We start from the raw sequence: 23,744 nt of genomic DNA on the forward strand, positions 1-23,744 counted from the left end.
CCAGCATGCAGGGTCAATCCCCGGCCCAGCACAGTGGGTTAAAGGATTGAGTTTAGGTCGAAGCTTCGGCTTGGATTTGATCCCTGGCTGGGGAACTCCATATGCCACAGGGCGGCCAAAGAGAAAACAGAAAAATGTAAAGACCATTATTAGCTCACAGGCCATAAAGAAAACTCGGCAGTGGACTGGACCTGGCCTGTGGGCCGGCCCCGTGCATTTGTGACCCAACAGTCCTGACTGACGGGGAAGGATCGCCGTTGTCTAAGTGATTCCTAGACCAGAGGTGCTGGAGACAGGAAACATCGTAGAGCTGGTGGCACATTATCCATCTGCATTTCCTGTGATTCCGGACAAATTTTTTTCTTTTTTTTTTTCTGGCCTCCCCTGTGGCATGCAAAAGTTCCCAGGCCAGGGATCAAACCCGTGCCACAGCAGTGATCCGAACTATAACAGCGACAACGTTGGATCCTTCGGGTCGTTAACCTGCTGTGCCACCAGGGAACTCCTCCTGTGATTAAGGAGATTTTGCTTCTACCTTGCTGCCTGAATAATTTTACAGCACATGTAAATTGTTTCCCTCCCCAAGGGGAAGTCATTCCAGTTGTAAACATGAGTTAATATCATGTGCTCTTTAAGATTTATTTATTAAGATAAATGCATCCTTAACTCATACAACGCTTCCAAACCTTTTAACAAAGTTATCCATTTTCTACTCCAATAATGTGTAAGGTAGCTTTTGTGCATTTATTTGTCTTCCTTTAGCTTATACCTGCTGATAAAATAGCCAATGGATTCCAATTCAGAGTTCCCATAGCCCAGTCATCCATTCAAATCACCTAGGGGGATTTATTACATTTAGATTTCCGTACGCCTTCTCAAATATTCAAAATCAGAAATGATCATGAATATTTTTTTTTTTTTTTTTTTTTTTTAGCTACAACTAAAAGCAACCCAAGCTACAGCAATGACAATGCCAGATCTTTAACACGCGGAGCCACCAGGGAACTCCCATGAATCCTTATTTTTAAAAGCTCCCAGGGAGCTACCATAGTGGCTCAGCAGGTTAAGAACCCAACTAGTATCCATGAGGATGTGGATTCAATTTCTGGCCACACTCAGTGGGTTAAGGATCCAGCACTGCCACAAGCTGCAGCATAGGCTGCAGATGCAACTCGGATCTGGAGTTGCTGTGGCTGTGGTGTTGGCTGGCAGCTGCAGCTCCGATTTGACCCCTAGCTTGGGAACTCCCTTATGCTGCAAGTGTGGCCCTAAAAAGAAAAAATAATAAAAATAAAAGCTCCAGGATATGAGGCTCGCCAACAGGCCTCTAGAGTTTAGAAGTTACTGTCTTTAAAATTTTAAATGGTTCTGAACATTCCTTAAAACAACCCATTTAATGACAATGCAAACATGGTACATGCTAAAAGGTCGCTCCTATTAAGTATACATTGCATTCCAAAAACAGAAGCTGTCCTGGGTTTCAGATTTATCTTTAAGATAGATGTTAAGGCAAGGGAGGATTACAATCTCCAACAGGTGGGCCAGACACAGTGGCATAAGTAAGGAAACTAGCTCCCCCTCGTGTTCAGTTTCTATAATGACCGCCTGAGGCTGCAGAGCAAGAAAAGTGTCAAGGTCAGGAAGTTTTGCAAAATTTCACTTTTCCTGTAAGAAAAATTCTCACATCCAAATCGAAATGACTACAGTGACTATGGATCTCCTAGAGGGGAAACTGAACTCAAAGCTTCTACCCCAGAACACTTTTATCTATAAAGGCTTTTAAGATACAGCTCACCCAAGATTATAAGGGAAAAAAAAACAAATTGTGGCCATGCATTTACAGTATTTGTATATCTTCCCAGCAACTCAAAAAAAGAACAAGCACACTAACCATGCCGGCACCTTACTCCCCTAGAGTTCAACCAAACTTTTACCTCTCTACGGGGAGGGCTCCATCCCAAGTCCCAACGTCACCCAACAAACCTCCCACCTGTGTGACAACCAAGCCCTTCCAGTTCATACATCCACAGCAGAACTTCTTTTAAAAATGTTGTTTGTTTTTTATTTTTTAGAGCCGCTCTTGTGGCATATAGAGGTTGCCAGGCTAGGGGTCGAATCGGAGCTACAGCTGCTGACCTACGCCACAGCCACAGCAACACCAGATCCCCGACCCCCTGAGCAAGGCCAGGGATCGAACCCGCATCCTCATGGGTACTAGTCGGATTCGTTTCCGCTGTGTCACAAGGGGAACTCCCTCTCAGCAGAACCTTCTCCCCAAAGTTGCTTCCTCACAAAGGTGCTCCTACTGGCTCCACTTTCTAAAGATATCCAGAACCTGACAGCCTGTGCCAACCTCACCGGTACCCTTGATTCAAGCTGCATTACTGCGATCCTCTTCTAGCTGGGTTACTCGCTTCCCATCTTGCTGCAAAGCCACCCCAGACCACCCCGGCCTTCATTTTCCATATGGAAGCCTTGCAATAATCCTTTTAGGAGTTCCCACTGTGGTGCAATGGGATCGGCAGTGTCTTGGGAGCATGGGGATGCAGGTTCTATCCCCAGCTCGGCACAGTGGGTTAAGGATCCTGTGTTGCTGCAGCAGCAGCTTAGGTCACAACTGCGGCTCGGATCTGATCTCTGGCCTGGGAACTCCAATTGCCATGAGGCAGCCCCCCCCGCCCCCCGGCCCAAATTATTTTTAATTAAAAAAATAATTATTTTAAAGCACAAGTCATACCTGATCACATTAAAAAGCCAAAAATCCTTAACACAGGCTCTTCATGCACTGCCTGAGGCTTCCTGCCCTGCTCTTGCGCTGGCTTCATTATTGTTCCTTGAAATCTCAAGCCTCGGGCCCCAGCATGCGTGGGTCCCTTTGCCTGGTCCACTCTTCCTGAGAGATGTACGTGATATGACCCTTCCATTTGGTCCCCTCTAAATGTCACCCCCGGAGGAGGCAAGCCCGAACATCCTACCCAAAACACTTCTCGGTTTATTCCCTTAGTCTAACACCACATCGGACAAATATCGGCCTCTGCATTGATCATCTGTCTCCTCACTAGTGTCTCAGGAGAGCAGTTTAGTGCTCTAATCCCGAGGCTTTAAGCCTGGCATATCATATGGAGGTTTCCAGGCTAGGGGTCGAATCGGAGCTGCCAGCTGCCTGCCTACGCCACGGCCACGGCAACACCAGACCTGAGCCCCATCTGCAACCTACCCCACAGCTCACAGCAACGCCAGACCCTTAACCCATGGAGCAAGGCCAGGGATGGAACCACATCTTCATGAATATTAGTTGGGTTCTTGACCCACTGAGCCACAACGGGAACTCCCAGAAGAAACTCTTCAATGGAGGTATTAATGGGTTCCTCATTTTCATTGACATTTTCCAGGGTAGAAGCTGGTATCTCTTTACAGTTACACTTGAGAACCTAGTGCATCTAGGAAGCAGCAGGACAACCTGAAAGCACTGTGCTCAAAACCTGCAGGTCCAATACCTAAAATGGGTCTCAAGTGCCCACAGTAAGATCCTACATGGGCAGGTCAGCTGTGAGGAAGAAAACAAACCCACTGCAGACTAAACAAACAGTGGGAAGAAATTATCGCTAGGGGCGGCACGTGAGTCTCCGTGTCCACTGGTTCTGCATCCGAGGAGCCAACCAACCGAGAATGGAAAATAGTTGGGAAAAAAATTCCAGAAAGTTCCGAAAAGCAAATTTCCCACACGCCCGGCAAATACTTAAATATCATTTACACTGTATTTGCAACTGTTTATGTTGCACGAGGTGTTGCAAGTCATCCAGGCAAATCAAAACCGCAATGAGGTACCACCTCAACACCGGTCAGAATGGCCATCATGAAGAGTCTACAAATAGCAAATGCTGGAGAGGGTATGGAGAAAAGGGAACCCCCCCCCCTTCACTGTGGGTGGGAATGTAAATTGGTACAACCACTATGGAAAATAGGACGGAGGTTCCTCAGAAAACTAAGTATAGAACTACCATATGATCCAGCAATCCCACTCCTGGGCATACATCTGGACGAAACTATAATTCAAAAAGATGCAGGCACCCAAATGTTCTTGGCAGCACTATTCACAACAGTCAAGATGTGGAAACAACCAAAATGTCCACCCAGAAATGGATTAAGAAGACGTGGTGCATATCTACAGTGGAAGCGTAGTCAGCCATAAAACAGAAAGGAATGATGCTTTCGCAGCAACATGGATGCAACCGGAGATCCTCATACTAAATGAAGTAAGTCAGAAAAAGACAAATATCATATGATATCCCTTATATGTGGAATCTAAAATATGGCACAAATGAACCTATCTATGAAACAGAGACAGACTCACAGACATACAGAACGGACTTATGGTTGCCAAGGGGGGAGGGGGTGGGATGCACTGGGAGTTTGGGGTTAGTAGATGCAAACTATTACATTTAGAATCGATAAGCAATGAGGTCCTACTGTATAGCACTGGGAACGATATCCAGTCTCTTGGGATAGACCATGATGGGAGATAATATAAGAAAGGGAATTATATATATGTGTGACTGGGTCACTTTGCTATACAGCAGAAATTGACACGACCTTGTACATAACTATATTTTAATTAAAAATAATAAGTAAGTAATCTGAGGATGATTTAAGGTATAAACAGGAGGATGTGCATAGGTTATATGCAAATACTACACCATTTTATATAAGGGACTTGAGCATCCATGGATTTTGGTGTGGGGGGGGCAGGGAGAGCAGGGGCGTCCTGGAACCAACACCTCTGAATACCTGGAGACAACTATACACAAATGCAAAGCTACAGAGTTGGGGAAGGAGGGTTCTTCCCTTTCTTTCTTTTTTTTTTTTTTTTTTTTGCCACACCCCAGCATGTGGAAGTTACAGGGTCAGAGATGGAGCCTTCGCCACAGCAGTAACAACACAATTCTTAACCCACTGAACCACCAGGGAACTCCTAAGTCTTAACACATTGCCTGGGCAGATCTTTGTTTTAACTTAATCTATTTTCTGGTAGACTTTTTTTCCCATGATGTTTTTCTTTTAATAGCTCAACTGGTAGCAAGTGCTCTCCTGGATCTTGAATCTCTCTCTCTCTCTCTTTTTTTTTTTTTTTTTTTATGATGCTGAAGCAAAGTACTGTGATTTCACCGACTTTGAGCAACCCCAGATGGCCCCACTTGACTAGAAAAGTGGTTGAAAGAAAGTTTAATCTTATAACCTCTTTTATAAACAACCTGAAAAAAATGGGTTAGGCCTCTGGCTTGTGGTATTTTACTTCTTATGAGGTCACAGAAGGCGGTGAAAACACAGCAGAACTTGAAATTAGGGAGATCTGGTCTCACGCTTCCTAAGCTACTGTAGGCTTGTTTCCGCATTATTAACACTTTTCAACTCTGCTTTCCAAAAGCGAAAACACAACACACGTTCAAGGGACGCACCAGGCCCTTGGCAAGAGAGGAGAGTTCCCAAAGTTCCAGCAAGATCCAAAAGCAAATCAATACTGAATCCAGACGCTCTTACAGCCTTCACAACTTTGCAGCCTGAATGCAGGTACGCACGGCACGCGCCGTCCGAGGACCCCCGACCTTTTCCTCTTAGAAGCCTCACGCTCCTATTAATTCAACGTCATAGGCGCATCTTTCCATGCAGACTGGAAATTGGTACTGAGAGCCGCAACGTCCCATACCGTAGCCAGGAGCCGCGCGGGGCTCTCGAGCCAGTGAAATGCAGCCAGTGGGAGCAGAGACGTGCTGGCGAGTAAAACGCAGGCCAGAATTTGAAGACGTAGTTCGAAAACAGTACTGTACAGTGAGCGAAGGTGGAGAAGACAAATACTGTCTGATTTTACATCTATGTGGAATCTAAGTGAGCACAACTGGTTAAAAGAGAGAGAGGGAGCGTGGAATGAGGCGATTAGGGGCTGGGGGGCGGGGGCAGGAAAGGCGGCCAAGGCTCCAACCTTGCAGCTAGTAGGTAAACAAACCCCGGAGATCTAGCGCACAACACCACTGTGTGATAAACATCAAACCTGCTGAGAGACCACATCTTAGTTATTGACACACACAAGAACGTAAAATAGCTTAATAAATGTCATAGTGAGTATCATGTGGGTGGTATTTGGGGTGCACTGGAGTATATAGAGATTAAATTCCTTTCACCTGCTTCTTTTTGCAGGCGCTGATAAGGCTACCAGAAGCATCACAATGACACAAGTGGCTGGAGCTGCTCTAGATCACCCGTCAGAATCTAGGAAGGGACGAAGGTTCAAACGCGGCACGCGACGAGAACGCTTCTACGGCTCTAGTCCAGAGCTGATTGCACTCACGGCTTTGCGCCCTCGCTGGTTTCCCGCCGCCCCGCCTGGCGCCCGCCCACGTGGCCGCGGCGCCGGATCCCCGCTGCGTCCGGGTCCCGCCGCCCAAGGAGGCCGCGCTGCGCACCCGCTCGGCGCGCGGGGAAGCCCCGGGCGGAAGCTGCTGGGCGAGGGTGCCTGCTCCGGCCCGCGCTTCCTGCAGGGGGAGGGCCCGCCGCCGCCGCCACTGCCTCCGCCCCCGAGGGGGCGCCCGGCCCGCGGGGCCCAGGATGGACCAGCGTCGTGTCGCGGAGTTCCTGCTGCGCGCGGAGAGCCAGCGGGGCCGGGGACGACGGCCACCGTCGTCCTGTTCGTCTGTTTAACCCTCTCTGCTGAGTTGGCGGCCTGAGATGGGAACGCTGAACCCTTCCCTCGACAGGAGAGTTTCTGCCTCCTTCCTAGGCGCCGAGGTGAACATTTCCAATTCACTTTCTCTCCAGAATAGTGTGTAGACAGCGGAAAATTCTTCTCTTTACTCTCAAATGCCTGTGGGTTCAGCATTTGCAGAGCAAAGAAAGTGAAAAATCACTTTTCAAAAGTACAAAGATTTATTGTAGTAACCGAATTATATTTTTGACCTTAACCCTAAGAAATGTTCCTAAGGCAATCATTAGTTATACACGCCGCTTAAGTGATGACTGCAGAAAAATGCCTGTTACCTAAAACTTAAGGCTTGTCCAACTTTTAACAGGAGTGAATGGTTTGTTGCAATAGACTTTTTTTTTTTTTTTCCTGGTCTCAGTGCAGGGTAGGTACAAATGGACTTATTTCTTGACCAAATAATTGTCACCCCAAATTACACACTTAACCAAATCCGAATTCTTTTAGGTTTATCACTCATCCTGACATATAGGACTAAAGCTGTGCTTACCCAGTAGGAAAACAAAAAACTGAACAGAATCGAGAATAGTTAAAAACACATTACCCAAGGAGGAAATAAAACCCCAACAGAATCCATCAAAGTCCACACAGCACTGGGTTCTCTTTTCAGTATTAGAATGACCAACTGTCCACTCTGATTAGTTTTAATGGCCAATCACCATGTTCTAAATGACTGAAGGAGGTTTAATTTTGTAGAGAGTGAATGTAAGGGAAACTGGTGATTCCGTAATGAAATGAGCTTTAAATCATATTACATAAATAATAAGTGAAAGAATTTAGGTATCAAAGTTTTGAAAAATTTACCTTTAGTTTCATCTTCAAGGTGAAATGGGAAGTGGGACGTGCCGTCTGCCCAGCATGCAGCCATACAAGGTGCTCTTTGAGATCGCCAGCACACACGGACCTGGCAGAGGCAGCCCATCGGGTCTGAGGTTTTCAACCCGTTCCAGCTATGGAAATCCGGGTGATAGTCACAGACTGACTGGGGATTCTCAGCACACCCACAGGTATCCCCATCACAGCTCTCTCCATCTCAAGTAAAGGCTTAAAGGAAAGGAGTGAGGAAGATATTTTGTAGAAATAAACCTAACACCTGGAATGAACCCTAATAAACCTACAGGAAAAGCACAACTCTCATAGATAGGACCACTGTGTAATACTGAAGGACAAATATGGGCGTTTCTTTTACTTTAACCCTTGTATTCTATTGCTTTTGCTGCAAGAATGTTGCCTGTGGCCTGAAATATACAGGAGAGCCCATTCTCCTGGCTCTGACCTTTACAGGCATAACACTTTACCAGTCATATAAAAAGTTACAGAACAGAGAAGAACATTTATCTCGTGGGCCCTTTACGGGAACCTCATGACCTGACCTGAGTGGAACAGCTGCAAGAACAAAGAATGGCGCCAACCAACCACAACGTCTCCCCTTTTAGTGTAAAAGAAGCCAGAATTCCAACTTGGATAGGATGGTCCTTTGGGATGCTGGTCTACCGTCTTCTCAGCCTGCTGGCTTTCTGGATAAAGTTGCTGTTCCTTGCCCCAACCACTCATCTCTCGAAGTATTGGCCCATCGTGCTGTTGAGTGGTATAAGCTTGGACTGGGTAACAATGACAACAAATTTTGTGCAAGACCCTCCACCAAGGAACATGTCTGTAAAAGCAGAAAGCTGCCATGTTCCACTGTCATTTTCACTTGCAAATATTCAAAGGTTAAGCTGCTAAAAAAAACTACAGTGAGCTGCTGTTTCTTATAGGGATAAGCCATCAATCAGCAAAGGAAGAAAAAAAAAAAGAGAGAGAGAGAGAAGGCAGCCCAGAGGGTGGACAGGCCTAGAGAAATGCAGAAGGGATGGGAATGGACAAAGTGACTTGGCTGAATCCCACCTCTTTCTAAAAACTGAACCAGAAAACATCCCCTGGAAATTATGTTCCTTGGAAATCCTTTCTTAGGACATAAACAGCTATTTTTGCAGGACTGGTTTACTGACCAGTTACTGCTGGTCTTAACTGTCTCATGAGACATAAATATATTTGAAGAATGGAAATGATGAGCTTGTTGCCTCAGACCAGGCCGCGAAGAAGAGAGTTTTGAGGAGTTTTGTTTTTTTGTTTTGCTTTTCAGGGCTGCACCTCGGCATATGTAGGTTCCCAGGCAAGGGGTCAAATTGGAGCTGCAGCTGCTGGCCTACGCCACAGCCACAGCAACGCCAGATCCGAGCCACATCTGTGACCTACACCACAGCTCACAGCAACACCAAATCCTTAACCCAGTGAACAAAGGCCAGGGATCGAACCCGAGTCCTCCCAGATACTAGTCAGATTCATTACCACTGGGCCACCACGGGAACTCGGAGTTTTGAGTTTTTATCATTCAAAATGAACTTCATTTCAATGTTCAGGTGGAGGTTTTTTCGGCCTTGCCCGTGGCATATGCATGTTTCTGGGCCAGGAATCAAACCCCACACCACAGCAGCCACTCCAAGCTGCGGTGCCACTAGCGAACCCCAAAGTTCAGGTGCTTAAAAAAAAAAAGTTCCATTCCGTTACTCTGACACCACGCAGGATCAGACTCAACAGTTTATTCCAATGAACTACGCCGCCCAAATGCAAGAGTAACGTGCAGCTATTTCTTTTAATTACTCCTATGAGAGGGTGCTTATGTGTGGAGAAGAGCAAGGCACTGGGTTAGCCACTCTTTCCACTCCTTAAAGGCTTCCACAGGTTTGGGCAGGTTCACGTTATCCTCGCGACTGTGTCTCGGAGTAACTCTAGGTGTGTCGGTGGATTCATCGTCAATCCACCTCACCAGCGCCTGGAGAAACACAACGCACAGTTATCTTGCAGCAAATCACGGCAAAATAGTTGTAGGGAGAGAAAAGCCTGGGCTTCTAAATCAAGTTCTCTAAAGCCGTGACTTAGCTTCCCCACAAAGATGTTCCCTTTGATAGAGACGGTTATGAGGTGAAACCACCCTGGGACGATGCCCTAAGCGGAAGGGCCAACTGTGGGCACAAAGCACAGCCACACAGTGTGCACAGGAGAAGTGGTCACAAAGAATGACACTCGGCCTCCGGTTTTTTTTTCCTCTTTTAAGGTGGGAGGAGAATTATTTTTTCTCAAGTTGCCAACTGTTCCACAAGGCATGATACTGTCTTTTAATGTGATGTCGAGGTGTGTACACCCGTTACGTGTACACACAGCTCTGGGAGGAGACAGGTGTATGTGCAGACAGGAACCGCAGTCACCTGGGTGCCCCCCCCATCCCACCCCCCGTGAGTAGGTGCATGATGTGTATATATTGACGTGTCTGTGAACTTGTGTGGACACTCGGACCCACACCCACCCGCTGAGATTAGGCACTTTCCCTCTTCCTTCTTAAAACTGTCCCTTCCTTTTAAAAAACATGCCTCTGTCCCAGATTTGCAGAGATAAATCACCTCCATGTGGTCGGATAATTTTTAAACATGAACTTGTCGGGATTTATTCTGCTCTGCAGAGTCAAGCTCTCTGGCCTTCAACGAATGGGAAATACAGAAGCCTCTTCCACCACTTCTCACTGAATGCTAAGTGTAAGGCACTACGCAGAGGCAAGTCAAAGTTTGGAAGAAAGATATTTCTTTGCATGCTTTAAAAAAAAAAAAAAAAAAAACAACAACCCACAGTTTCCTGCTTACCTTTGCAACTAATTTCCTCTGATAAGTCGCCTCCAGAGAAGGGCCTAATAGAAAATGGTAGTTTGCTACTTAAATAACCACTTCCCCCTTTTCGGCTTCCCACTTACTCGGTATCTTTCTTTAAGGCTGAAGCCAATAGCGCTCTGCAGCTTGCGTAAACAGACAGGGCAAAGGTTGAGGGGGCGCCGGTCAGCTTCTTCCAAGTGGTTGGAACCTTGCATGAGGCAGGCAAGCCACTGGCAGTGCCGAAGTCCGAAGATGTGCCCAATCTCGTGGGTTAAAGTCTGCGAGACACCCACACGGAGGCTTAGAGTGCCACCAGCAGCAGCAACGAGTTACACCCCCTGCTTTTTTTTTGCTTTTTTTTGCTTTTCCAGGAAACACATTTATATGAAACAATTTTCTTACCACCTCACCAAAACTTCAACCTGCTCAAAAACTCACTTCCCTAAATGTCTTTCTGCCTTCCTCTCTCTACTTAATTACTTCCCTGGACTAGGGTTTCTTAACCTTGACACCACTAATACAGGCTCTTTCCTTGGGGGGAAGGGGGCAGGTCAGCCTCTTCACTGCAGGGGTTTAGCAGCATCCCTGGCCTCTATCCACTAGGTGCCATAGCATCCCCTCCCCAGTTGTGACAACCAGAAACGTCTTCAGGCTTTGCCAAGCATTCCCTGGGTGACAGAATTACCGCTGGTTGAGAGCCATTGCTCTAGACTTCGTGGGGACTTGGTAAAATTTAGATTCTGAGCCATTCCCCTGGAGACGCTGAGACAGTGGAGGGTGATGCTAACACAGAGAACGGTGACCCTTGAACAACAGGGACAAAAAACCAGCACAGACACTGAAATTTTCAGTATTAAGGGATCCATTTTGGAGTTCCCGTCGTGGCTCAGTGGTTAACGAATCCAACTAGGAACCATGAGGTTGTGGGTTCCATCCCTGGCCTCGCTCAGTGGGTTAAGGATCTGGAGTTGCCACTGCTGAGGCAGAGGCCAGCAGTTGCATCTCTGGTTCAACCCCTAGCCTGGGAACTTCCATATGCTGCCAGTGTGGCCATTTAAAAAAAATTTTAGATAATTTTAAATTTTGTTTTTATGGATAATTCAGTTAATCAATATCCACCAAAAGTGTACAAAGGATACAAACTCATTTATAATATTACCTTAATAAGGACTGCAGATGTACAAATTCAGGGAATTAAGATTTCTTAAAAAAAAAAAAAAAAAAAAAAAAACAGGAGTTCCTGTTGTGGCACAGTGGAAACAAATCCGACTAGGAACCATGAGGTTGTGGGTTCAATCCCTGGCCTCACTCAGTGGGTTAAGGATCTGGCATTGCCATGAGCTGTGGTGTAGCTCGCAGACGCGGCTCGGATCTGGCGTTGCTGTGGCTGTGGTGTAGGCCAGCAGCTACAGCTCTGATTTGACCCCTAGCCTGGGAACCTGCATATGCCTCGGGTGCAGCCCTAAAAAGAAAAATAAATAAATATAAATTAAAAAATAAAAATTAAAAATCATTGCAATTCTCACTTAAAAAAGAAAAAATATAGATATATATATAAAAAAAAACCCTACTCTTGCTGCAACAACTACTCTTGTTTGAACAACTCACCTTACAGGACCGAAGCAGCAAAACACTAGTGACTTCAGGAATGTAATAGTTGTCAAAAACTGAATAGTCACTCGAGGATTTCTTCCGCAGCTTCTTCACCTTGCCTTCATAGTGGGAGCTATAGAAATCACGGCCATACCTGGCAAAGCTGAATATCCCCACACCTACGAAGGATGAGCAACGACAGAATGCGAGTCAGATTCCTGAAGCAAAGACCAAGAGGCAAGCCCCCTGGGTGCAACCATTACTGGTGAGTGCGTGCAGCCAGGACAAAGGAGGGCACTGCCCCAGATTCCCTGCCCAATCTTCTGCTATCCAGTGTGCCCTGCTCTGGAACACTCAATGGTCTGGGATCAAATTCTTGAAAAATTGGAAGTTTTTTCCCCCCACAAAAGAAGACTTTTGCATTTTCTTTTTCAGTTTTTTTTTTTTTTGGCCACACCCACGGCATGTGGAAGTTCCCAGGCCAGGGATCGAACCTCCACCAGAGCAGTAACCCAAGCCACTGCAGTGACAATGCCAGATCATTAACCTGCTCTGCCACAAGGGAACTCCACCAAAGAAGTCTTCTTCAAGAGTCCAAATCAAGTGCTCCTAATGGAGTGATGAGGAAGGACCCAACTGGAGTTCCCGCTGTGGCACACTGGGACCGGCGGCGGCGTCTCTGTAGTGCCAGGAGGCAGGTTTGATCCCTGGCCTTGCATAATGGGTTAAAGGATCCGGCCTTGCTACAGTTGGTGTGTAGGTTGCAACTGCGGAGCTGATGGCTGGCCAGGGAGCTCCATGTGCCACGGGGTGGCCAAAAAAAGAAAAGAAAAGAAAAAAAAAAGAACGTTTGAACCACAGGAACTCCTGATTTCACACTTTAAGAGCACAATAAGCAGATGCTTGTGCCATGTGTCGGTGAGGGGGCTGTGCCTCCCCCATCCCCCTTCAGAGGAGGACGGCCTGGCCACTGCCCCTGCTGCCTTAGCCACCACATCTGGGCCACGCCTTCAGACGAAGACCTTCTTCTGTCCTCCACCTCTTTAAACCCAGCACAACTCTATTCTGCGGCTGGTGCCAGTGACCAGAACAAATACCCTTGAAACTGACTTCCTGTGACACTTCGGCTAGTTTCAACCGTCTTTGCATACACGGAGAACAGAGTTTGGTGCACAACTCATTCTAAAGGGGACTGACCGCTTTCTAACTTGACGTGTTTACATTACTGCTTTCTCGTATGCCTCTCTTTCCGTCGTTATTCCAAAGTAACAAGGAACCTTTTTGTTAAGGAGATGAATTCACAGTAAATTTGTCCAACCAATTTGGTTCAAAAAGAATGTACTTTGAGTTCCCTGGTGGCCTCGAGGTTAAAGATTTAGCATTGGCACCGCTATGGCTCAGGTTTGAGCTCTGGCCAAGGGAACTTCTACATGCTGTGAGTGCGCCCAAAACGGGGAGGAGGGGAGAGAAGAATGTGCCTCACCGCCGCCTTGGTATTTGAAATTTAGGGGAAAGTGCATTCTGAAAGTTAAGAAAAAGCTACTCATGTCACAAGTGACCTCCTCTGACCAAACAAGTGTGGGCATATTTCACTATAATACCTTTAGCAAGAACAGTTTTTTCTTCTACTAATCCTACAAATAGACTATTTCCCTTACTAATTAAATATTCCTCAATTTTATTTTATTTTATTTTTTGTCTTTTGTCCTCATTAAGGCTGCACTTGCAGCGTATGGAGGTTCCCAGGCTAGGGGTCCAATTGGAGCTGTAGCTGCCGGCCTACACCACAGCCACAGCAACAGAGGATCCGAGCCGCGTCTGCGAGCTACACCACAGCTCATGGCAACACCGGATCCTTAACCCACTGAGCTAGGTCAGGGATCGAACCCACGTCCTCATGGATACTAGCTGGGTTCCTTTCCGCTGTGCCACAATGGGAACTAAACATTCCTCAATTTTAGAATCGGAGGAATGAAGTCACTTGTAGTAAGATGCAGTCTCACTTCAGGGCAGATCAACACGACTCTCTTACGATACCTTCTCTTATGTCATGCAATATATAATAAACTTACAGGGAGGAAAAAGAATTAAGGTAAAAACATTTGGGGAGAAAGCTTCCCGAAATGCAGAAGATAAATTAGCTAACAATATCTAAAGAAATACATTGTTGAAAAAGAATTCTTTTTCTATTTTGGCCACCCTAAGGGGTTCCTGGGCCAGGGATCAGATCTGAGCCACAGTTGTCACCTATGCCGCAGCTGCGGCGACGACGGATCCTCTCACTCACTGTGCCCGGCCGGGGACTGAACCTGCATCCTGGGGCTGCAGAGACACTGCCAATCCCACTGCACCACAGAGGGAACGCCTACAAAATTTTTTTAATGTTTCTGTCTCTATCAGGTTAATAAAAGGGGAAATAAAGAGTTAGCTCATATGAGTTTATTTCTGATCAAAAGCTCATGCAAAAAAAAAATCAAGAAGACATGGAGTTCTCCTGTGACGCAGTGGGTTAAGGATCTGGCATGGCCACTGCTGTGGCTCAGCTTCGATCCCAGCGCCTGGGAACTTCTACATGCAATGGGCACAGCCAAAAATTAAAAAAAAAAAAAGTCAGGAATTCATCAGTGACCCAAGTCTCCAGAAAGTGTATTGACAGGGTCATGGAGTCGGGGGGCGGGGGTTGTAAAAATATAAATGGAGAGGTAAGGATGAAGGAGTAGGTGGGAAGAAGAGGCTCCTTAGGGCCCTGGGCCCCCACCTCTGATGAACAGGGACGAGAAGGCTATGGCTAATAGGGAGAAACATTTGTTAGCAAGCGCTCCCCACCCCCAACAAAGCCTGAGGCTAATGTACCATCCAGACAGTCTCTGGTCCCTACTACCCATCCATGGAATGGTAATAGACAACCACACCCCAAAGCTTCCTGGACTTCTCCCTGCTGAACCTTAGATCCTGGGGGATGAAGGTAGAAAAACAGGAGGAGAAACGGAGGGGTAGGGAGAAGAGAAGCGGAGAGAAGGCAAAAAGAAAAAAAAAAAGGCAAAAATAGGATTTTTTGCTTCCAGATCCTTTCTCATCCCCACTGTTACCACGCAGGGTTCCCAATGAGTCAGATTTACTTTATCTCAGGTCAAAGACTGAACCTGACTTTAAAAAAATAAAATAACAACATGTCGTAAGACACTGGATCTGAGGCACACACTTATAAATCAGTCTGTGGCTAGCGCATCTATGCAAGATCACAAAAAGAGCCAAAAAACAATCAGCAAGATTCTCGCTTACATTAATGATGGTTCAAATATCCTTAATTTATTGAATGCGCTTGCCACTGAATCACCTACATTTACCATCTAATGTGCTAAATGCTTACACAGGTGCCAGGCACAGAGACACACTTTTTATATACCAGCACTTTTATGTAAATGATCTCAAAATGACACTGTGAAAGGGGTGTTATTAGCTTTAAGGTCATGCAGGCAGTGAAGAGCCAACCCGGAGAGGAACCCAGATCATCCAAATCTATCAACAGCATTACTGCCCACTGTGGCACGCTGCCACACTAGAAACATTATACAGTCTTCGTTTGGTTTTGGCCATGCCCATGGCAGGCAGAAGTTCCCAGGCCAGGGATCAAACCCAAGCCATTGCAGTGACAATGCTGGATCCTTAACCCATTGAGCCACCAGGGAACTCCTGTACTGTCTTAAATAGCAAAATCATAATGCTTGGACCAACGTCAAAAAGGAATACCATCTGTCAAAGAGGCCTGTCCGAAGACGAAATTCCAGGAGTCTCTTGGATAGAGATCAATCATTGTTATTCCCACAACACAAAAGGCATCTTCAGGTTTCCTCTTTTTTAAGAACTTCAGGATCTGCCCTATTCAAAAAGAAAGGTAGGTGTGAGGAAAAAAAAAAAATAATAATATATATATATACACACAAAATATATAATTCAATTCAAATTGTACAGCTGTTTAATTCACCTGCATGAATCTGTAGGTTTTGTGTGTCATCGTTGATTCTAAATGAACACTTGGTGGCAGAGACAGGAACTGGTTCTAGGAGTTTCACTGTCAAGCCGTAGAAAAATGCTTCACAGTAGCCTTTGAGCCATTTAACATATTCTTCACTGACACTCCTTGTGTTTCCAAGAGATCCTATAATATGGAAGAAAATTTAATGACAGATTTTTTTTTTTGGCCACGCCCACAGCAGGCAGAAGTTCCTGGGTCAGGGATCAAACCCATGCCACAGCAGTGGCAATGCTGCCAGGCCACCAGGGAACTCCAAAAGACAGATTTTAAGATGATTAAAACAGTCTTTACCTCAGTCTATGATTGGAAATTTGGAATTAGAAATAAACCAACTCTGAATTTTCAATATATCTTTATCATTCATTGGTGTGAATGCAAATTAGAAAGAAACAAAACATCCTCTTTTAAGGCAAAATTTGGCTACCAAACTTCCACCACTGGACTGAATATCAAAAATGATTATGAACCAAATGAATATCCCATTGTGGTTCATCAGTAATGAACCCAACTAGTATTCATGAGGATGTGGGTTTGATCCCTGGCCCCGCTCAGTGGGTGAAGGATCCAGCATTGCCATGAGCTGTAACCATAGGCCAGCAGCTACAGCTCCGACTGGACCCCCTAGCCTGAGAACTTTCATATGCAGCAAGTGCGGCCCGGAAAGAAAAAAAAAAAGATTATAAAAACTGCCCACTTAAATGAGATCAAGAAGCTAAACTATCCCTGGCACCAGCACAGTGCAAAACCAAACCAAATCCACCCTATTACCAATATATACCAATGCACTGTATATAAATACTGTGCTTCTCTGCAGAGGGTGTCTTTCTGTAAGGATCATTGAAAAACTCTTCAAAGTCCTGGGGAGCCTCAGGGTGGGAGTTTATCCAATCTGACTTCGAATGCAAAGTAATGGGTCCAAAGAGATCACTGTTTGGCAGGAAGGCTTCGTTCATCAAACGCCGTTCCCCAGCATCTAACTTCTCGTACTGTGCCACCAGCGCTGGGTTCTTTGAGATGAGAACTGTTTTTAGTGTCTGTTCAGAGTGTCGTACTATTTGCATCTACCAGAAAGACACAAGGAGTCAAATATAAAATGCAGCTCCATACTGGTGACTTTACCTCTCCTCCACATATAGCTCTCATTTCTCCCCAGAGTGGAATGACGGATCAATTGATTGCTAATGCCCTGGAGTGATCACACCCAACTACTGTTTGCTCTCCCCATTTCTAACCCATTTCTTGGGGAGGGTCTCTGAAAGAGAGAGGAGAAAATCATGAAATTCATTCCTCCATCCCTTAGGGAACCTGCTCCTCTTATAACAACCAGTGGTAACCATAAGACACGGCCTGATTCCCCCTTTCCTTCTGTCATTTGGGGAAGAGTAACAATGTTATGAATTGACTCATTACAGCCACATGAAAAGTACTCATCCTTTCTAATGTGACTCAAAGAGGTCCAGGAAGAAACAAAAAGAGAACTAATGCAAACCCTGCCGGCTGATAACACAGATCAGCCCCGTTGAAGTTTACTGTCTCAAGGTCATGTCACCCCAGGAAAGACATCAGGTGACTAATCAAAGGCCAGACTTACAATGACAGGCTGCTTCCATTCACATCATGTTCCTATGAACTGATCTCATCCTTCCGTTTGAATGGGTGAACCAGCTGCCCCGCCACGAGGCTTTTTGAGTGAGGAAAGGAAAAAAACAGATATCATCCACTGGAACCTATATTTTATAACTATCCAGGCTTTTCCAGTTTAATGAAAGACAACTGATGGGAAATTTTAACCTAATGGCTGTTCTGGCTGGACATCTGAATTCTGGGGTTCCAGAGTGAGGAAGAAATTCCAAAACAAAGATCTCTATTGTCAGAGCTCTCCCGGGAGCAGAGAAACCTCGCTGCTCCACAACTGAGCTGAAATCTGACTTCTACAGCACAAAATAGCAAGCAAGATGTGCCCTCCTGTATTTCTACATACCTTTAGGGAGAGGAAGGATCCCATTGAAGTTTTTGCCTCACAAGGACAGGCATGTCGGGGCCTGGTGGGAAACTTGTGTGGGGGGCCTTCACCCTGATAGTAAAAAGGCAGGGTGAACGGTCAGGAGGCCTCCTGTGGCCTCCCAGGTCTGCTCTGGGTGGCGGGGCGGGAGGCAGATGGGGGTCACTTCAGTGGGATGGAGGCCTGTAAAGCTGTCCGTGTTCTAACCAGCACGTCCCAGGTGAAGCGGGGCAAGTTGCCTATAGCAACTCGCAGATTGGGCTCGGCCGTGCAAGGGCGACCCGGACCACGGCTGGGGGCGGAGTGGGGATCCCAAGGGGACTCTCGCTTCGCCTTTTCCACCCAAGGAAGGCCCAGCCTAGTTCCCCGGAGACACCCCGCCCCCGCTGTCCTCCCGGCTTCCGCCGCAGGCTGCTCCTCCCACATCCTCATCCCTCCCCACCGACCGCGACAGTCGCCATCCTCTACAGGCAAGAATGCCCGGCTAGGAGGGCCCGGCCCGGCTCTGACGGCTCCCCCGCACTATCCTCACCCCTCCAGGCGTAGACACCGCCCGCCTGCCTCCCGCGGCGGCCCTGCGCGCCCGCTCACCGCACGCGGCGCCGCGCCACGCCCCTTCGACGGACGCCCCGCCCACCACACGCCGCTCGGTTCCGTCGCGCCCCGCCCCGCCCCGCCGCACGGGCCCGTCTCGCGGGAGCCAATCCCGTGGCCGCCACTGTTCTCGCGACCTAGAGCGGAGCAGGGTCACTAGGGGGCGACGGGGCGCCCAGATCCGTCCCCATGCTCGCCCTTTTCGGCCTCGCCCTCGCAGAAGCGCCGCTCCCAGCCTCTAAAGGGCTGGTCTCCTACCATGCTGGGGCGGGGCGGCCGCGTCCCGGGATTTGCTGGTTTGTCAATGTGCTCAGCGGGCCGTGGGTTTGAGAAGCGCCCTCGACGTGACTAGTTCAACCAGGCGGTTCCAAAATAAATCAGCCGTGGCCACAGGCTGACGCACAGCCTCGGCGCGTGCTCCCAGCTGTCGTCACCCTTTATCTGGTGGCAGCCTCTGCAGCCACTGGGGCGTGGGGGTGCAGCGAGTGGCAGGCGGCGCGGAGGCGGTGTCCGAGACCCGTGGCACTAGCAGGATTTCCGCTTCACCCAGGGATGCGTCCCTTGGCCTCTCACGAGTGCTGAAAGGGCCAAAATGCGTGTGCCAAAAAGATGTTGGGAAGAAGAAAGGGGCGCCTTCGGGCTTTGCTACTGAACTGGCCCTGTGGCCTTGGAGACGCAGTTGAACGTCTCTGGGTCTCGAGGTTCACTGTAGAGGATGAGAAGAGAGAGCTCTGATCCGTGAGGCCCCCCTTCAGCCCTGGGAAGTTGAGGGTTCCCATGACCCACTCCTGTTCTGCCCCCTCATGCAACCAGCGCTCATTCGTGTAGATATTAGGACACGCTCAGTACTAGAGAAGGAATGGGGACCCACTCGATCATGTGGGTCTCCAGCTGACTTCCAAACAAGCCCAGCCACCTCCTACACCCTCCTTTGTCTCCAACTCAGTTCATTCTTCCCCAGGTTTATCCCATGCTCACCACCCTGCCTATCCCAGCAGCTCCCTGCAGAGGAACCCTGGGCAAGACCTATTCCTTTCAAACCTGATTCCTCAGACTTCCACCTTTTTACATGGATTCTCTTCCAACATCTCAACTTAAAGGACACCCAGCTTTCTTCCCAGGGCATCACTTCTCTCCCAACCTTCACTCAGAAATACTCCTAAATTCGGTTTTTCATTTCCAAGCCGCTGTCCTACCCCTGCAAAGCAATCTCTGTTCTGCTGAAGTTCAGGCCATTTTACCAGACTCGAGTTTTTCTTCATCCTAATTTCCCTTCCCTTTCTTCAGAAAAGACACACACACACTTTTTTTCTTTTCTTTTATTTTCGGGGCTGCACCTCTGGCATATGAAAGTTCCCAGACTGGAGATCAAATTAGAGCTGCAGCTGCTGGCCTGTGCCAGATTCTTAGCCCACTGATCGGGGCCAGGGATTGAGCCCACATCCTCATGGATGTAGTCAGGTTCTTAACCCACTGAGCCACAAGAGGAACTCCATACACACATTTTCTTGATGGCTTCAGCCCTTGTCTGATTGTCTTCTCCACCTTTAAACCCCTGTTGACTCTCCTTTGAGGACCTGGACTTCATAAATGTTTGACCTTTTCAACTCCTCAGCCTCTCATTTGCTCACCCTCCTGGATCTTGAAATCCCAGAATTCATTCTTTGACCACACTGCCCATATGCAGCCTTCCTGAACCCGTTCTTCAATAAAATGTGTCTAGGAGTTCCCTGGTAGTCTAACAGCTAAGGGTCTGGCATTGTCACTGCTTTGGCATGGGTTTGATCCCTGGCCCGGGAACTTCCATATGTTATGGGCACAGCCAAAAACATATATACATAAATTTTTAATATAAAATAAATGTGTTCATACCAAAGGTTTGGAGGTCCCTTTAAAGATCTGGCTTTGCCACTGCTGTAGCTCAGGTGTCACAGTGGTGGTGTGGGTTTGATCCCTGGCCCCAGAATGTCCACATGCCACAGGTATAGCAAAAATCAATCAATCAAAGTTTCAACCTGAGGACATCGACACGTCCGTCTCACCATGCTTGAGAAGGAGGAGGCTTTTTGGATGTTGTGCTTTGGGCTGACTGCCCATCTGCAGACCCTCCAGGGTAGCACAGGAGCTAAAGTCATGGTGGGTGTTTGCATCCGAAAACCTCCACTTAATAGCCCTGGGTTACTTGTTTAATCTTTTAGGCAACTTGCCTAATTTGTACAACAGAGATACTGAAAGTGCAGGTCTTACAGAGTTTTAAGAATCAAATGAGTGACATTGGATGTTTTGCCTTTCGAGCCTTCCGATTGAATAGACTCCTGATACCCTGAGAGGTTTCTTTAGCTCAATTTCACCTCTTCTAGAAACCCTCCTAATTCCTCCTCCCTCGAGACCAAACCCCCTCCTCTGCGGGGCTCACCTCCTTGTGCCTGCTGCTATCCTCGCCCTTATCACAATGATGATAATTTATTTCTTACTTGTCTTCCTATCTAAACTGTGAGGTGCGTGAAGATAAAGACTTTCATTCAGGGTGTCCAAAACATAAAAGGTATTCTTCATTAGGCCTTCACCCAGTTATTTGTGTTCATTAACAAGAATGTTTCACTTTGCATTTAAACTGTTCAAACTTATTTTCTTTTTCTTTTTTTTTTTTTTGTCTTTTTAAGGGCCATACCTTCAGCCTATGGAGGATCCCAGGCTAGGGGTCACATCGGAGCTACGCTGGGGCCTATGCCACAGCCACAGCAATGCCAGATGCGAGCCGCGTCTGTGACCTACACCACAGCTCAAAGAAATGCTGGATCCTTTAACCCACTCAGAAAAAAAAAGAAAGAAAACTCACTGAAGGAAAAAAAAAAGTGATGCAATTGCCACAAAATCTTAGAAGGATAGCATATTTCTGCATAGTCTCAAAGTAACAATTTTTTTTTAGAAAAGCTTGTACCTTGTGGTTTTTTAAGCTTTTTTTTTTTTAAGAATAAAAAGATATTTTCTATTACAAAGGTGGTTTGGAAAAAAAGGCTAGATGAGCAAGTAAGGGCTGACAATGTAAATTTAGGATAAAATTGACTTTTTTTCCTGTTAACTAGTATGTCGTTCCAGAATAAACCAAAGGATATCTACATTTCTAAGAGAACTACAATCTCTCATTTTTAGAAATGAGTGCATATGCCAATCATCCAAGTTGTCCAAAAAGAAAATCTGGTGACAAAGTCAGACGGCTACAGAACAGGGGAAAGAAATACAAAATATCTGGCAGGTGGTGGATTTTTAAATGACTCTTACAAATCAACAGGAGGGAGACCAACACCATGACAGAAGCATAAGCAAAGAACATAAGCAGATAATTCGAATGATGCCTTAACGTAGAAGGGTTCAATTTTCCCAATACCTACAATAAAACCACTCCTTTTATTTTTACCTATCAAATGACCAAAGAGTTTACTGTTGACTCTTGAACAGTAGGGGTTTGAACCGTGAGGGTCCAGGTATACAGATTTGTTTCACTAAATACATACTGCAGTCCTCCACAGTTCTTGTTGGTTGAATCCGTGGATGTGAAAACTGGGGATATTAAGGGTTGACGGTAAAGTTACGCACAGATTTTCAAATGTGCGAGGGGTTGGCCCTCCACACTGTTCAAGGGTGACCCTTGAGCGTGAACACTCCATGCCGTTCAAGGGTCAACTGTATTTTTTTTTCCATGGTCACGCCCGTATGGAAGTTCCCGGGCCAGGGATTGAATCCTAGCCACAGCTTTGATCCTTTAACCTACTGCACTGGGCAAGGGATTGAAACCACACCTGCACAGCAATCCGAGGCACTGTAGTCAACTTCTTAACCCACTATGCCACAGAGGGAACTCCAAGGGCCAACTGTATTTTGAAATAATTCCAAGCTTATGGAAAAGTGGCAAGAATAATATAAAGAAACCTATATAATCTTCACCCAGCTTCCTCGATTAACATTTTACCTCAATGACTTTCACTGTCTCTCTCTCCCTTGTGTCTCTCTTCTCCTGCCTCTGTCTGTCTCTCTCTCTACATTATGTATGTATGTATGTATGTATTTATATGTATATATGTTTTTTCTCCCCTCAACCATTTGAAAGTTGCAGACATGATGTCACCAAATACTTCAGTGTTTGGTGACATACTAAATCCAAATAAACCTTCATAAATAACCACAGGACAAGTAAAACATATCAGTATAGAAGTTCCCTGGTGGCATAGTGGTTGAGGATCCAGCATTGTCACTGTTATGGCTTGGGTTCAATTCCTGACCTAGGAACTTCTGTGTGCCTCAGGTGAAAAGACAAAACAAAACAAAACAAAATAAAGCAATCAGTATGGACTCATGTTTGTTTGTTTGGATTTTTTTGGCACCAGGAAGTTCCCAGGTCAGGGATCAAACGTGAGCCACAGCAGCAACAACCAGAACCTTAACCCTCTGAGCTACCAGGGAACTCCTGGACTCATGTTTGTTTCTTTCTCTCTCTCTCTCTCCCTTTTTTTTTTTTTTGCCTGAGGTTTATAATCATTTCCTTCTTTTCTTCTTTTTCTTTTTTGGCCACACTTGCAGCATATGGAAGCTCTCAGGTCAGGGGTCAAATCAGAACTACGGCTACAGATGCCAGATCCAAGCGGTGTCTGCAACCTACACCAGAGTTCAGGGCAATGCCGGATCCTTAACCCACTGAGCAAGCCCAGGGATCAAACCCGCGTCCTCATGGATACTAGTTGGGTTTGTTTCCACTGTGCCACAACAGGAACTCCTTGATTTATATTTTTACAGTATAAAAGATTATTTTGCCTAGTTTCATATGACCTCCTGATTCTTCATTAAAAAACTTTTTAAGATGTGCCCTGGCCAGAGCCCCTTTCCCCCAATTGTTTTGTTGCTCATTCATTGGGCCTTTCAATTTTGAGATGCTTATCCTTCTATTCTGAGAGATTTTCTTGAATCGTTTCTTTGTAATTTCCTTCCCTCCACTTTTGCTGTGTGTGGGGATTTCAAGATGGATCCTCTAATTTTCCTATCTTTTATTTCATATTTTTCTTTTTGTACTAGTTTCTGAAGTTTTCATCA

General features: G+C 46.4%; 2 protein-coding genes across 15 annotated transcripts in view; both read right to left on the reverse strand.

The window, feature by feature from the left end:
• The window catches only part of ARSG (arylsulfatase G), a 129,636-nt gene extending 123,156 nt beyond the window's left edge, over positions 1–6,480 (reverse strand). For 6 of the 8 annotated variants that reach the window (XR_014820886.1, XM_013989905.3, XM_013989908.3 and 3 more), the window contains exon 1: positions 6,177–6,480. The gene's annotated coding sequence lies outside the window, so the exon portion shown is untranslated. The remainder of the gene's footprint in view (positions 1–6,176) is intronic. The other 2 variants (XM_021066718.2, XM_084983880.1) reach the window with 1 other exon arrangement.
• Positions 6,481–9,318: 2,838 nt separating this feature from the next.
• Positions 9,319–18,694, reverse strand: AMZ2 (archaelysin family metallopeptidase 2). Of its 7 annotated transcripts, none has more exons than XM_005656929.4 (9): positions 18,657–18,694; positions 18,045–18,137; positions 17,655–17,744; positions 16,842–17,124; positions 16,013–16,186; positions 15,778–15,906; positions 12,043–12,206; positions 10,536–10,712; positions 9,319–9,566 (listed from the first exon to the last, which is right to left on the reverse strand). In XM_005656929.4, the coding sequence occupies exons 4-9, from the start codon at positions 17,122–17,124 to the stop codon at positions 9,411–9,413; spliced, it is 1,083 nt and encodes a 360-aa protein (XP_005656986.1). In that variant the 5' UTR covers positions 17,655–17,744; positions 18,045–18,137; positions 18,657–18,694; the 3' UTR covers positions 9,319–9,410.
• Positions 18,695–23,744: the final 5,050 nt, after the last annotated feature.

This window comes from Sus scrofa, chromosome 12 (assembly GCF_054392235.1).
Source record: "Sus scrofa isolate SSC_HxYL_T2T_F1_AM1 chromosome 12, Sscrofa_HxYL_maternal_Yorkshire_Landrace_v2.0, whole genome shotgun sequence".
NCBI classification, from domain to species: Eukaryota; Metazoa; Chordata; class Mammalia; order Artiodactyla; family Suidae; genus Sus; species Sus scrofa.

Bases quoted from the DNA above. Each gene is read 5' to 3' on its own strand.
- AMZ2 (XM_005656931.4), bottom strand. From the start codon at position 18,068: ATGGGATCCTTCCTCTCCCTAAAG. The intron at 12,207-15,777 runs GTATTCCTTTTT...CATCCTTCGTAG, and splicing joins ACAGGCCTCTTTGACAGATG to GTGTGGGGATATTCAGCTTT. The intron at 9,567-10,535 runs GTAAGTGGGAAG...GTGTTTCTCCAG, and splicing joins GCCTTAAAGAAAGATACCGA to GCGCTGGTGAGGTGGATTGA.